This window comes from Sceloporus occidentalis, unplaced genomic scaffold (genome assembly GCF_023333645.1).
Source record: "Sceloporus occidentalis isolate IW3139 unplaced genomic scaffold, rSceOcc1.0.p SCAF_3, whole genome shotgun sequence".
NCBI classification, from domain to species: domain Eukaryota; kingdom Metazoa; phylum Chordata; class Lepidosauria; order Squamata; family Phrynosomatidae; genus Sceloporus; species Sceloporus occidentalis.
In genome coordinates this window covers 16915642-16931603 of record NW_028316983.1, presented here as the reverse complement: position 1 = coordinate 16931603, position 15962 = coordinate 16915642, and the positions used below count along the sequence as shown (strand labels likewise).

Here is a 15962-nt window from a genome sequence, read left to right as displayed (position 1 = left end):
ATGACACCTTTGCTTTCTAATGGTTCATTGTACACAAACTTTGTTTTGTGCACAAAATTATTAAAAATATGTACAAAATTACCTTCAAACTGTGTGCATAAGCTGTATATAAGACATAAACAAATTATACAAGGCCTAAACAAATTTCATATTTAGACTTGGATCCCATCTCCCAGACATCTCATTATTTATATGCAAATATGTCAAAATCTGAAAAAATCCAGAACACTTATGGTCCCAAGCATTTCAAATCAGGGATATTCAAACTATACTAGGAAAAAATCAAACTGGCTTCCTCTTAGCATGTTCACTATCTCTTACACTGGTTAACTAGGCACAAAGGTTAGAATCGTACAAGCCATTGTATTCCCTGTTACTATGTACAGAAGCGAAAGCTGGACAGTGAAGAAAGCAGATAATAAGAAAATCAGTTCATTTGAGATGTGGTGCCAGAGCCAAAAACAAACAAACAAATAGGTCCTAGAACAGATCAAGCCTGAAATTTTCCTGGAAGCCAGGATGATTAAGTTGAGGCTGTCATACTTTGGCCACATCATGAGAAGGCATGACTCATTGGAAAAGACAATAATGCAAGGAAAGGTGGAGGGATGTAGAAAGAGAGGAAGATTGCATACTAGATGGATGGACTCTATTAAGGAGGTCATGGGAATGAATTTACAGGATCTAAGGCCCTAAGCAAAGCAGCAGAGGCTAGAGAGTCTTGGGGGTGTCTTATCCATGGGGTTGCCATGAGCTGGGGTTGACTCGAAGGTGGTTAACAACAAATATTCTCCTAGAACAGATGGCTCTTTTACATAGAGGTTGAGAATTTTTATGTGTCTGACAACCTCTCATATCACAAAGGCCAAAAAAGTGGCTTCTTGTCAGAAGGGTTGACAAGTTTTTTAGGACTTTTTCTGTGGCAGGAGTAATCAATTCTAATTATTTCAATTCTAATTCTACTTGGGTGAGGGATCATCACCCCAGCTCTTGAAAAATCTGAAAATATATGGTGGGATAGCCCAGAGCTTTTGAAACTTCTACTACTCACCCAGTTGGGAACATACGTGATTGTTTGGGAGGTAAACATTAATATTGCCTTTATTATCTTACCCAGATGCTCAGCATTTGAATAGAAACTGCAATTGTTCAAATATACAGAAACTCCTCTTGCACATGTCAATTTGGGAGTAGAAATTAATTGATCTTGTACTTGGGGTAGGTCTTGTAATCTGAAAATTGGTGTGTGTTGGTGTGGAGTGTTAGCCTTCACTTCAGCTCTTGATTTTCAAAGTGTGTTTAAAAAAATGTAGCTGTCCTCAGAGCAACTCTCTTATATGATTGCTCATTCTCAGTACAAAGGAGTTCTGCATTTCGCCTTGGTAGAAGGCTTGATAGAAGTTTTCCTATGTTTCATTCCAGATTTGCTGGTGCTCCCAGTGGACAAATCCTTATAATACTGTTATAGATTACCTGGGTTGCCAGCAGTATAATTCACTGCAGTATCATACATCTGCACATACTGAGCTTGATAGGATCAACAGTGAGAATGCTGCACTTCACTCTGAGGCCTCTGCAATTGCTTTGTCAGTACCAACACACTAGATATGCTTCCACCCTTTCCTTGGATCTTTCACAGTGAGCTCAGCAAATATCTGATGGAAAAGAAATATTTCCCATCTCATGGAAGGCATGATTTTCACAGCTTCACAAATGAATCTTCACTGTGTACACATCTAGTTCAGGTATGGAAGACATGGTTTAAATCCAGAACTGATTTTGTTATCTCAAACAGTCCCTTCACATCAGTGTCCCGGATCTCCTCAACAGTGACAAAAATCAGCAGAAGCGTTCAGTTGTGTGATACTTCTAAAAATGGGGAAGTACCTGCTCAAGAACCTTCTTATCGCTTATAGTGGACATAGGTGTATCCAGTATAAAATATTCCTGGTAACTATCCATATCAAGCAGAGCATATCGACACATAAGGCATTAAGACGCATGACTGGATATTCAACCTTCCTCTCCAGGACAGACAGCAATGGGTGTTGCAGCTGTGGACATTACATAACAAATTGTATTCTTATATATCCTTGTTGGCCCAAGCAACCTTGGTTTCCATTTCTCCTAAGACCCAGGGCATCTTATGACACAACATGAGATCTTTAAAGAGAGGCTGGATGACCATTTGTTGAGTGTGCTTTGATTCTGTGTTCCTCCATGGTTGGACTGGATCTTTTCCAACTCTATGATTCTGTGATTTACTGGGAGAACTTGATTCTCCACCCAGAGATGGAGACTCTTTCTTTGCCCCTGTTAAAAAGGATCTGACAGATCTTAGAAAGGATTCTGAAGCCAGCCATTGGGAAATCTAATACTGTAAGTTAAAACAGACTGCTTTCTACAGCTAATATTCAATGTAATGTTAATCTCCTTAGTTGTTTATTTTTTGACAAATTCTTTCTCAGGACTTGAGGGTTTTTTTCATCAGAGGGTTATCTATCGTGTGTCATTGATCACTTTGTCGGAAATGCAACAGGTTTGGGGTTTTTTGTTTTGTTTTGTTTTGTTTTTTGTTTTGTTTTTTTGTGGTCTTCTAAATCTCACCTGTATAAATTCCTTCCAGTTCACACATAAAACTTTTTGGTAATGTTCTGTTAACTAACTGGATGTCTTTTCATCCCGTGCAGTACTGCTTTCTTGGAGTGTCTTTATTATAAAACAGTTTGCTGTGACTACAGTTTCTGAGCAGTATTGTGTGCATTTAGGATTGACAATCCTGAATGCATAACAACAAAATGTTCATTAGATAACTGAAATGGGCTACACAATTACATGAAAGTTATGGGGAAACAATATAGGTGTGGACTTACTTTTTAGTTGTAAATATTTCAAGCAACATGCAAAGCTAGCAAGCTAAACTGCATTACCTGTGTGTGTAAAAGAAACCTATGCTGATGGTTCTAACCTCTGAGGATCAGAGAAACCTAAAATGTACAATAAAGTAGCTTGTCACCATACCCCATCGCTAGGGAATATATGGGCAGAGAGAGATTTCTCTTATCCTATAAGTAACTCTTGATATAGGGAAGAGATAACACAACACTTCAGTGATGTCTTCTTTGGTTATGACCATGATAGTGTACCAAGCCACTGTACAGTATGAAACAACTTGAACTAAGTCTTAGAAGTTGATGAAGATGCATAAGTTGTGTCATACATCAATTTAGTTGTGTTTGAGCATCCTGTGTGGCATATTATGGCATCCTCTTGGAGAGCCTTCTGCTTTACTGATATAGCTAGGAGTATAGTTGCCTCTTTTTTCTGCTTCATTTGTGTTCTTTGCCACTTCCACAACCATCCCTGTGCAGAAATAAGTACTTCATTTATTATCTTTAATAACAGCACACACATGCAAGTGTGGTGTAGTGCTTTGAGCATTGAACTATGACTGTGGAGAACAAGGTCTGAATCCCCTTGGCCATGAAAACCCATTCGGTGACCTTAGTCAAGTCACACTCCTTCAGCCTCAAAGGAAAGCAATGGTAAACACCCTGTGAAGAAACATGCCAAGAAAACCCTGTGATAGGATTGCCTTAAGGTCTCCATGAGTTGGAGGTGTCTTGAAGGCAAACAACACACCACACACATACACACTTTCAAGTGAGAAAATGCTGCTATTGAAAAGGCTGTGGGCTTGTATTGTAATTCCTGCACAATAACAGGAATTTTGTTTTTGAATGCTGGCCAGTTAAATGTTGGGACTTGTTTATGGCATTCAGATTTGCTTTACCTAGGACACATATAGCCATAGAAGTCCCTCTCCAGTGGAGCACTCTACTCTGGTGCTGCTGTTCCTGGATAGCTATGTTTTTTTTAAAAGGAAATCACAGGCCTAAAAATAGTCTGCATAAACAACAACAAGGTGGTTGTCCCCACTCCCTCCTGCCTCAATATTTGGAAATGTCTTGTTCATTTCTTGATTGTGCGTGCATTTTCAAAACCAGTGCTGTTTAATGGAGAAGTAAGAATCTTTCTGAATATGTGCTGTAAAAATGAAACTTGAATGCACTATGAAAAACCTGAATCCAGCATCAGCATTTTTGAGTTAGCATGACTTACAGTTGTTGCAAACACTAATATTTTAAGTCTGTAATCATTATCTTGCATTTAGTATATAAATGTTGACATTTGCTGGCTATATTTCTGTGCTTCAAAAATTTTGACTCAACTATCCTTTCCTTTCACTTTTGTTACTGTGAACCATAAGGATTAGGCATTTAAACAGGGAGTGACATCAAAAAGTTAGTCAGCAAGTGCTGTAAAGTCCTGTAGAATGGCACCAGTCTGGAAAGTGACTCAGGAGGGTGGCTGGATCCTTTATGACCCCAGAGTGAGAGGCAAGGCCTAGTAGGCCTCACAGAGTGGGTTGTTACTAGTGTGGATGGTGTATGGTGTCGATGTATATATTGTTGTACACAATGGAACTTCTTCTAAGAATAAAAGCCTCACTAGTCTCTTCGTTCACTGAAAAAGGGAGAGGTGTTTCTCTAGCTCACAAGCTGCTGACTACATTCACGAAGGTGTAAAATCTGCTGCCAAACATTGGCGTGTTGCCCCACGTGCTGCACAACATCAAAAGCATTTTAACAGGTTCATGCTGCAGTTCTAGGCATGTTATTCAAAATCTGGATCAGCTTTTTTGAGACCAAGAGTGCAGTCTTGCATATACTTACCAGGGAGTAAGCCTCCTTAAATTCCCTGAATCTTGCATCTGAATAGACATTCTTAGGAGTCTGTTATGAAGTTACAGTCCTTAGCATACTTACTGGAACAAATAGTGTTTTTCAGAACAAGATGTAGATGTGTTTTTCTTCTGTTTTCCTTATTTTCTTATTCTTTCCCTGTTTTCCCCCTCTTTCTTTAGCTTTCCCTTTTTAAAAAAATTTTTTTACTTAATTTTATTTCTTGCACTTTTGGAAGTCTGGGGAGCGATCAGAAGCAAACAATTGCCTGTCATACTCACTGAAGTTTGCCACTTTTTGTAACAGAGAGTAGCATCCACCAGTAGAGTGGGACCTATTTCTAAGTAAACATGTATAGAATTGGATTTCAGTTTTCACATAATGTAAGATTTCCAAAGCTGTATTGTAGAAATATGAAATACTGCATAACATTTATGAAATGCATTCAAATTAGACTCAAAAGGTCCTTTTTGTGTGCATTTTCAAATAACTGTAGCCTAAGACTAATGTGGAAAAACAGCTTGTGGTGTAATGGTTTGAGTATTGGATTGCACCTCTGGGAAACAGGGTTCAAATCCCTACTTTGCCATCAAAACCCACCGGTTAACCATGGACAAGTAACACTTTCTCAGCATCAGAGGAAGCTGAGGCAAGCCCCCTCTGAACAAATCTTGCAAAAAACAACAACCACCCAATGATAGGATTGCCTTAGGGTCGCTACAGGTCATAAATGACTTGAACGTACACAACAACCAGACTGACATGGTTGTTTCAGTATAAGAAGCTTAAATGTCAGCATCAGGAATTCTCAAAGGACAAGTGCTTCTCAAGGATTTTGAAATGGGTTCTACATGTACTTTAATTCTGCCTTTTACTTATATTCTCTTCCACAACAAAATGTTAGTGTTGCACCACTAATTTAACACTGAACAAACACATATTTTAATTGTTATATCAATACAGGTAGTATGTATTTCAGTATGACATGTAGAGAGGGTACCATTCTGTCTCTTAATGAGGCCATAAATAATCACATGTGAAAGTGTGGGAGGTGGGTAATACCTTTGGGTGATAAGATTTAAAAGTCGGTACCTACTAGTGAGAAGTTCTACTCTAGCTTCTATTCTAGCTTCTGTGAGTTTTAAGTCAAGGTACTGCCCGGGGGGGGGGGGGGGGTGCAAATAGCTTACAAGTTGCAGACATCCTATATACCAATAGTGAATGTTTTTTTTCCAAATTTGGATCTTTATGTAGCTTAAAAGACATTGCGAGGGGAAGTGCCAGAATACTTGGGGAAGCCTCAAGATTTGCATGAAAAGGGGGAAATACCCTTATTCTCATGAGGAATGAGTATGCTTAGTGGGCATGGGAATCATAGTGATTTAGTAGACCGGCAGTGGAATAAAGTTTCTTGGAAAAGGGCTTGACTGGGTAGCTAAAATCTTGTAGATTGGAGGAGAACATCATGCTGAAACATTTTATTGCAAATCCCACTCCCCCCCCCCCCCATTAATTTGCATGCATGTGCCAGAAAATTTTAATGAAACTGCTCCATGTTGGCTTTGTGCTAACATGTAATCGCATTGAGTAGTCCATGGCATTGGCTGAGTTGTCTGATTTTCTTTACCACTGAGACGTACCGTGGAACTATTCCCTGTGCATGTTGGGAAACATAACATGTATTTAAAATGTGTTGATGTGTGCTGTGATGGCAGGTAGAGGGAATATTGAGGTTAGGGCATGCTTACATGTAAATACTTAAACCATAGTTTAGCATTATGCCGAAACCAGGCCTATCTGTCTGCTTACTGTCTACTGAAGAGATACCCTAATGGTGTTGAAGCACAAATGAGCCAAACATCAAGACCCAACTATTTTTATATACCTTACATACTAGTAGTTTAAGCTTGCTGCTGCTAGACTTAACCAACAGTTCATTAGGTTGATTCAGGTATATGTGAAGGAATGATAGAGCCTCCCTGAGCTATGAGTTTGACTCTGTGTGTCTTGACCTCCTCTGTGCTAGTGTGTTGTCCTCTGTTATTAAGCAAATGTGTGTGAATATGTGACTTTAGGTCACCTACTAACTTATGACAACTTCATTAATTTTATAGGGTTTTCTTAGGTGAGGAATGCACAGAGTTAGTTTTCCTCTGAAATATAATCAACACCACCTGGTATTCAGTGGTGGTCTCCCATCTAAGGACTAACCTGGGCTGACCCTGCTTGGCTTCCAAGATCAGACAGGATCTGTTGCCTTTAGGGTATTTAGCCAGCTAATACCATGTTCCAAATTTCAATTGCAGTATTTGTTTGAGGGGGGATCACACTTGAATAGAAATGAGGATGCCTTGTGCCACATGTGTCCTTTCCAGATTTCACCTCGTTTGGGAATCATTTTGATATTTCTTTAGAAACTAAGATGTCTCTGGTACATATTCTGTTCCCTCCATCTAAAGGGAGGACCATAAAATGATGTCAAGAAAGACATGTGACATGTATATTTATTAATGTGATGATATGTTAAACTTAGTTGTATTTATAGCTTGTTGTTCATTACGATGGCTATTTCAGTTTTGTGATGCTGAAGATAATGTTCTTGGCCCTCTACTGGATGGCCATACTAAGTACAGTATCTACATTAAGTGCAAGGTTTCTTTGCTCTATAGAAAAGTCCAAATACAAAATGTAGTGAACGGAAAGTGTTAGATAAAAGCCAGTAAATGCTTGAAAGGGACATATTTGAGTTATAAATGAATTTTAGTTATGACAGATTTACTAATGAGACATTTTTCTTTTAGTTTTCTAGACAAAATTGACATAGTCAAGCAAAATGAATACACACCTTCTGACCAGGTGAGTTTCATGTCTTTGGGAAATACAAAAATATAGCCATGTTAGTCTGTGGAATCAGTATGTAGAGAGATCTTGTAGCACCTTTGAGACTAACTGAAAGAAAGAAGTTGGCAGCATGAGCTTTTGTAGACTAGAATCTACTTCCTCTGATGCATCTGAGGAAGTAGACTTAAGTCTACGAAAGCTCATGCTGCCACCTTCTTAGGACTGGAGCATGGCTTGGTGTGGCTTCCGGACTCTTAAGACGCATGCATAATTTAAACAGCATACCTCCAATATGACCCGAAGCAGCTTTATTTTGGCCTGTCTGTACAGGGCCTATCTCACAAAATTACAATTCCCAGGATTCCACAGCATTGAACCATGGCAGTTAAAGTGGTGTCACATTGCATTATTTGTGCAGTGCAGATTAGACCTAAGTCTTGTATTCTTTCCAAAAGTAACCATTTTGGAGTTAAGGGAAGAACTCCTTAATAATCAGTCTGTTCCCCCCCCCCCCCCTTCTGTTTAAGGACCTTCTCAGATGCAGAGTTCTGACATCAGGAATATTTGAAACCAAGTTTCAGGTGGACAAAGTCAATTTCCAGTAAGTATTGGTAAAAGCGAGAGCCAGCATGGTGTAGTGGTTTGGTTGTCGGACTAGGACTCTGGGAAACCAGGGTTCAAATCCACACTTAGCGATGGAATAGCGATGGAAACCCATTGGGTGACCTTCAACAAGTCACATTCTCTTGGCTTTAGAGAAAGGCAATGGCAAACCCCCTATGAACAAATTATGCCATGATAGGTGGTTCCCCTTAAGATCACTATAAATTGGAAGTGACTTGAAGGCATACAGCACACATCAGTAAAAGTGGTGTTTCAATTCAGAATGAAGATTAAATGAAACAAGGGGCCAGTTTATTCAACTGTATTTCACGTGTGATAATTGCAAACTATCATATGGAAATCCAATGGTTGCAATTGTGTTTTAAAATGCCACTCTGTATCTGAATTAGCTTTTCTTTTGGGTTTTGTCCTTTTTCAAATTATCAGTTAGACAAATAGAAATTTACAAATCCTTTTTTTTCTTGTTGGTTTTGAAAAAGCACAACATAAATCACCACAGTTTTTATCTTTCAGCTTCTGTAAGTGCTACTTAGAAGACGAATGTTAATTACCAAGCTGCAAAGTCCCTTGTAATGGTTGCCAGAGCCTGCATGCCATCTAATTCTGACAATAAGTTGTGGTCCCTGGTTCTAGGAATAAGAAATTTATAGTTGTTTCACTGGTTGTCTAACATAGCAGTCTTTCACTGGTTCAGATGCATATAGGTAAAATGAGGGAAACTCTAGTATGCTACTGACAGTTTTTATTTTTTATTTTTCTAGTATGTTTGATGTTGGTGGGCAAAGAGATGAACGCCGAAAATGGATCCAGTGTTTTAATGGTAAGATTGAGCATGTATAAAATAAGCAGCCTATTAAATTACATATATTATCCATGCATAGGACACACTTACCTCAGTTAACTGCTTATCACATATCTGCTAGCAAAAACTTGGCTTCACTGGGTCTGTTTGATAACCTCTATTGCAATCTTTAAAGGAAGGGGGACACCTTTGAAGAGTGTGGGGGTTACCTGGTTCCCCTCATGGGTTGCATGGCCACTCCCAGTGCAATGCAAAATGGAGCAGGGTCATTTCCAGTTCCAGGAACTGTCCAAAATACAGCCAGTTTCTACAGCTTAGGGAAGGGGGTTTGAGAGGTAAAGGGAATCAGACAGCCATATTTTTTTTCACATTTTTGGCCATTTTTTTGGCCGTTATTATTATTAGTAGTTGTTGTTTTAAGTATTTTGGAGAAGTGTGTCTCAGGTTTGTAGGGGACTCTACAGGCTGCAAAATAGCCAGCCAGGGACTGTATGTGCCCTGTGGACCACCATATTTTGCCCATTCCTGCCTCAGAGTTTTGTTTGTTTGTTTGTTTGTTTTTTGTAGTGCATTGTTTCTTGTCTCTGCAAGCATGCCTCATAAAGTTTGTTTGTAATGCTTCTTCTTTCATGGGATGAGTGGATTATTCTTTCTACAGGGTGAGAGTGAGAGGCTTAAGTTTTTATGTGCTCACAGTAAATCAAGCCACAGCCAGATCTGTGCTAATTGTGGTGATCTGACATTGCTAACATTAGGATATCCAAAATCTAAAAGCATGTGATGGGTGGGGATCCTATTGTTCTGAGATGTACAAACTGTTTTTTCCTTGGTGAAGAAGGATGAATAGCTATGCTTAAAAAGAAGAAAAAGATAGATTTGATCAAAAAGTTACGATAGTGGATAGAAAGTAAATATTTTGAAACATTAGTAGAAGCAGTCATTGGTACATTTGCAGACTAGTTAGTGCTTAGAATGTCTACTATAGAACATGAATGCTAAAAATATATATAATTTCTTAAGTACTGATCAGAATGAGGTATATATTGCACAAATGCCTACTGGTATTTTCTAGAACATTATTCTTGAATTTCTTTAATGAGAATTTGGAAAGGAGACAAGATTATGAAAAAAGCATTTCACACACCTTGAATATCATGTTCAAGTTAGTAACCGAATGTGTACAGTTGGCCCACCCCTTCTGCAGGCTTGCCTTCCGCAGACTTGAACTCATGCAGTAGGCAAACCCCAATAGAAACAATGTGACGTGAGCACTATGACACATTGTGGGAGCGCACCACATTATAGTTAAAGGGATTTGAGCATACACTCAATTCCCCTTATACCGGGGGGTGTCCAGAATGGATCCCCCACAGAAGGGGTGGGCTGACTGTATAAAGATGGCAAGAAAGCTCTTTTTAAAAATGATTTTGAGGTTTTCTCCTACTTAATAAAATTGTTTCTGCTAGTCAAAGTTGTCAACATATTTTAATGAGGGAAGAATTGTGGTTGCCACCATAGTTAAATATTTGTATTGGTATCAAATTGGTTATTGTGCCATGTTTCCTTGTACCCTTCTAATAGTTCCATTTAGTATTTCCTTTTGCTCCTTCCTCTTCTGGTTGATTCAATCATGCTCTTCTTCATCTGTCCTGTTTACTGATGTCAAAAGTGTAGGAGCTTGGGGAGCTCTGTGGGGGTCTGGAGCACCACAACCACAGACTCATAGAATGCTGGATCCTATGAGTCTGTGTTTCCCAAGAAAGAGACAATGTTGTACATAAGGTATGGTATGAAATAGAAGGAAAGAGGGTCATTACTTTAAATTTTATATCCTTTCTTCATGATGTTTCTCCTCCATTCTTCATCATTTCTGTTTCTGTTGTCCTCTCCAGTAAATACTGCTTTGGAGAATATTTAACAGGATGAACGTACAACGATTAAAGGGGTCTGGTAGCTATTAATGTATGCTGTAGGAACAAAGTAATATCTTCCTTAAGACACATCTCTGCTTGCTCTTATCCCTTCACCACAAGTTCATTAGAATTACATTGGAACTATTATTTTCTTCTTTTCTTCAGTCATTTCTTTTTGTCAGTTCTGATCATATTTGGTTTTTGACCTTGTCTCTTCTTTTTCTTGTGTAACTTGGACTGTATATTCTGACTTCACTCATGTGCATAGGAAAGCTTATATTTTGTTCTTGCGTCATCTTCATTCTTTCCAAGGTTCTCCTGATTCTTTTCACTTTTTAGAAATTAGAATGTAACAGAATAAGATCAGTGAGAAGGTTCTTGAAGATTGTATAGTATTTTTGATGCTTGCTTTGTTTTTGTTTGTTTTTTAGATGTGACTGCTATTATATTTGTGGTGGCCAGCAGTAGCTACAACATGGTTATACGAGAGGACAATCAGACCAACCGGCTTCAAGAAGCATTAAACCTTTTCAAGAGTATCTGGAACAACAGGTCCATCCTTCCATTTTGACCAATTATGCCCCTAATAATACTTACTTTAAGTTTATTTGTGATACTTAAATACATTGTATAAAATGCTGAAAATGTATTTAAATACAGTCGGCCCTCCGTATCCATGGATTCCTTATCAATGGATTCAACCATCCTCTGCTTGAAAATATTTTAAAATTTATAAATTCTAACTATCAACCTTGATTTTGCCATTTTATATAACGAATGCCATTTTACTACGCCATTGTATTTAATAGGATTTGAGCATCCACAGATTTTGGTATCCACAGGGGTTTTTTGAATCAAACCCCAACAGATACCAAGAGCCCACTATAGAAGAGTATATACAGTAGTAAAATAAAGATTATACTAATTAGAAGTGGGTACAAGGAACTTGTCAGTAAATACTATTTGTCCTATTTGAAAAGCTTAGCTCAGCTCTTTCCTCACGTTTCCCTCATGGAATGTAAGCAGGGAAGGGAATCCCCATTGTTACCCACAATCTGGAAAAGTACAGGTAACAAAGGGGAATCCTTTTTCATGCTGCTATGCACTTCTTCCATCCACTGCTGAGGAATGTGTAGGAGAGCAAAGCCAGCTACATACTTAGTGATGGCAGAGGACATGGTCGTCCCTCCTAGCATCATCCACCCTGTGGAGGGGTTGGCTAAGATATCTGCTCTCACTCCTGAACGATTCCCTACATTTTATACCAGTTTTACATGGTTTATTTTCCACATTTCTAACAATATGTTGGCTTCTCTTTTCTGTAGGTGGCTACGGACCATTTCAGTAATTCTTTTCCTAAACAAACAAGATTTGCTAGCAGAGAAAGTTTTGGCAGGAAAATCTAAAATTGAAGACTACTTTCCAGAATTTGCTCGCTATACCACACCAGAAGATGGTAAGAATGATGTTCAACATACATTAAACCAGGGGTCGGCAACCTCCGGCCCGCGGGCCGGATGCGGCCCGCGGAGGCCGTTGGAGTGGCCCCCGACTGCTGCTGCCGCCGCCGCCGCCGCCGCCACCGGCAGCGGCCGCTGCTTTTTGCAGCTCTGGGCGCCGCCATTTTTTCGTCCAAAATGGCGGCGAAGTCTCGCGCGACCTTCTCTGAGGTCGCGCGAGGCTTCGCCGCCATTTTGGGCGAAAAAATGGCGGCGCCCAGAGGCGAAGTCTCGTGCGACCACAGAAAAGGTCGCGCGAGACTTCGGCCTCCAGGAGGCCTGCTGCAGCTGCCGGAGCCCTCAAATAGGGCTCAGACGGCGGCAGCGGGCCTCTGGGAGGCCGCGGCCGTCGCTGGCGCCGGCGGGAGGGCTGCCAGAACCTAGGAGCCTCGCTGTAGCGAAGCCTCCTTGGCCCTGGCCGGCTCTCCCCGCCGGCAGGAGGGCTGCCAGAGCCACGGAGGCTTCGCTGCAGCGAGGTCTCCTTGGCCCTGGCCGGCTCTCCCCGCCGGCAGGAGGGCTGCCAGAGCCAAGGAGCCCCTCTGCAGCGAGGCCTCCTTGGCCCTGGCCGGCTCTCCCCGCCGGCAGGAGGGCTGCCAGAGCCAAGGAGCCCCTCTGCAGCGAGGCCTCCTTGGCCCTGGCCGGCTCTCCCCGCCGGCAGGAGGGCTGCCAGAGCCACGGAGCCCCTCTGCAGCGAGGCCTCCTTGGCCCTGGCCGGCTCTCTCCGCCGGCAGGAGGGCTGCCAGAGCCAAGGAGCCCCTCTGCAGCGAGGCCTCCTTGGCCCTGGCCGGCTCTCTCCGCCGGCAGGAGGGCTGCCAGAGCCAAGGAGCCCCTCTGCAGCGAGGTCTCCTTGGCCCTGGCTGGCTCTCCCCGCCGGCAGGAGGGCTGCCAGAGCCACGGAGGCTTCGCTGCAGCGAGGCCTCCTTGGCCCTGGCCGGCTCTCCCCGCCGGCAGGAGGGCTGCCAGAGCCAAGGAGCCCCTCTGCAGCGAGGCCTCCTTGGCCCTGGCCGGCTCTCCCCGCCGGCAGGAGGGCTGCCAGAGCCACGGAGCCCCTCTGCAGCGAGGCCTCCTTGGCCCTGGCCGGCTCTCCCCGCCGGCAGGAGGGCTGCCAGAGCCACGGAGCCCCTCTGCAGCGAGGCCTCCTTGGCCCTGGCCGGCTCTCCCCGCCGGCAGGAGGGCTGCCAGAGCCAAGGAGCCCCTCTGCAGCGAGGCCTCCTTGGCCCTGGCCGGCTCTCCCCGCCGGCAGGAGGGCTGCCAGAGCCACGGAGCCCCTCTGCAGCGAGGTCTCCTTGGCCCTGGCCGGCTCTCCCCGCCGGCAGGAGGGCTGCCAGAGCCAAGGAGCCCCTCTGCAGCGAGGCCTCCTTGGCCCTGGCCGGCTCTCCCCGCCGGCAGGAGGGCTGCCAGAGCCAAGGAGCCCCTCTGCAGCGAGGTCTCCTTGGCCCTGGCTGGCTCTCTCCAGGCAGGGAAGGAAGGGGCGGGGGGGAGGAGGAAGAGGAGGAGGAGGGAGGAAGGAAAGAGGAAGAGGAGGGAGGAGGAGGAAGGGGAGGAAGAAGGAAGAGGAGGGAGGAGGAGGAAGGAAAGAAGTAGGAGGAAGAGAAGCAGGGAGGAAGAAGAGGAGGAAGGAGGAAGAAAGGGGAGGGAGGAAGGAAGGAGGAGGAGTGCATTCTGTGTATTTTCAGTGCATTTAATGCTAAAAGGTCTGCTGTAACAATGATAGGGGTGGTGGTGGTCGTGGTGATGGTGATGATGATGAGTGAGCTTGAGAGCCATGCAACTACTGTTTCTGAAGCTGAGAAAGTGTCACCTTCCAAAGTGTGTTTTGGGTGCTTTTAATGCTAACAAGTCTCCCTTGCTTTGACAATGATAGTGTGGTGATGGTGATGATGATGAGTGAGCTTGAGGGGCAGGCAACTACTGTTTCTGAAGCTGAGAAAGTGTCACCTTCCAAAGTGTGTTTTGTGTGCTTTTAATGCTAACAAGTCTCCCTTGCTTTGACAATGATAGTGTGGTGATGGTGATGATGATGAGTGAGCTTGAGGGGCAGGCAACTACTGTTTCTGAAGCTGAGAAAGTGTCACCTTCCAAAGTGTGTTTTGTGTGCTTTTAATGCTAACAAGTCTCCCTTGCTTTGACAATGATAGTGTGATGATGGTGATGATGATGAGTGAGCTTGAGAGTCATGCAACTACTGTTTCTGAAGCCGAGAGAGTGTCACCTTCCAAAGTGTGAAATGCACAAATGTGCTGTTGTGTGTGTTTTGGAATGCAGGTTGGGGGTGTTTGTCCAGAAAGGGACTGAGGAGAGGGTGGGCACACGCCTCCTCCTCCTTGCGGGGCTTCGGGGGAGGCTCCGCCCCTGGAGGGTGGAAGCTCCGCCCCCAGCATGCAGCCCCGCCCCCGGAGGGTGGAAGCTCCACCCCTTGGCTTCGGCCCCCCGACTCGTCTTAGGGACAGCAACCCGGCCCCCGGCTCCAAAAGGTTGCCTACCCCTGCATTAAACAAACAAAACTTTACATGGGAAAATAATGGGAGGAAAGAAGAACTGAATAAGGGTTGTTATTTTTTCCTTGAGAACCTTAGAATAATATGGTTCATAATTTCATTATTTTAAATTTTCAAAAATGTAAGATTGTGCAGGATTTCGCTCCTTTGAGAATTGTTAAATGGCATTTCTTCAAGACGACATCCTTTCAATTGCATACAGAGTGGGTGCAGCTCAGATCAGGTGAATGCTTTATCACATTAGCATAGGACCACTGCTCTATTAATAATTCTTAAGATCAATTTTCAGGAATGCCTTTGTGGCCCTTCAGATTTGGCAGACTCCATGAGCCCTAGACAGCATACATAATTGTTATGGATGATAAAAGGTGCAAGCCAAAAACATATGGAGGATCAAATATTACTCACCCACTTCTGTGATGATTATATCTATATCTCTATATATAGATATATATAGGGTTTTAATCCTAAAGTGCATTCATTTCTTTTAGCACAGGTGTGGGCAACTGTGGCTCTCCAGATCTTCTGGCCTACAACTCTCATCATCCCTAGTCAGCACAGCATAAATTGAGAAATTCGAGGAGTTACAGTTTAGAAACTGGACAGAGTGACAGCTGCTCACCCCTAAACTAGCCAAAGGAATTTTCTTGCATAAAGGCTGTTTTTAACCTTTCCAAAGGGTATTGTATGAGAAAAATGAATGCTAAGTCCAAAGAAAGCTTTACTTGCTGTCCACTTTTCAGAAAAAAGCACTTTAATTAATAAATAAATATGCCAGCCCACCCAAGTTTAGAGGCTGTAAATATCTTCCCTGTTTCCTCAATTTCTCATTCTATAATATAATGCACAATACACTGTGGATCTGCATCCTTTCACTATGTTAAATTTCAAGTCAATGTATTTACATGGATTTCCTGTTTTAAGATAATCCTCATTCTTTTTTTAAATTGAGCAGCAACACCGGAACCTGGTGAGGATCCTAGAGTTACAAGGGCCAAGTATTTTATTAGAGATGAATTTCTTGTAAGTATGGCTTCTTC

General features: G+C 42.5%; 1 protein-coding gene across 10 annotated transcripts in view; it reads left to right on the top strand.

The window, feature by feature from the left end:
- Positions 1–15962, top strand: part of LOC149315604 (guanine nucleotide-binding protein G(s) subunit alpha-like) — a 155252-nt gene that overhangs the window by 134979 nt on the left and 4311 nt on the right. For 8 of the 10 annotated variants that reach the window (XM_089513725.1, XM_089513722.1, XM_089513724.1 and 5 more), the window contains exons 6-11: positions 7547–7601; positions 8114–8187; positions 8972–9030; positions 11357–11477; positions 12251–12381; positions 15875–15945. In XM_089513725.1, the coding sequence (XP_089369851.1) occupies positions 7547–7601; positions 8114–8187; positions 8972–9030; positions 11357–11477; positions 12251–12381; positions 15875–15945 (511 nt within the window). The remainder of the gene's footprint in view (positions 1–7546; positions 7602–8113; positions 8188–8971; positions 9031–11356; positions 11478–12250; positions 12382–15874; positions 15946–15962) is intronic. The other 2 variants (XM_089513726.1, XM_089513723.1) reach the window with 1 other exon arrangement.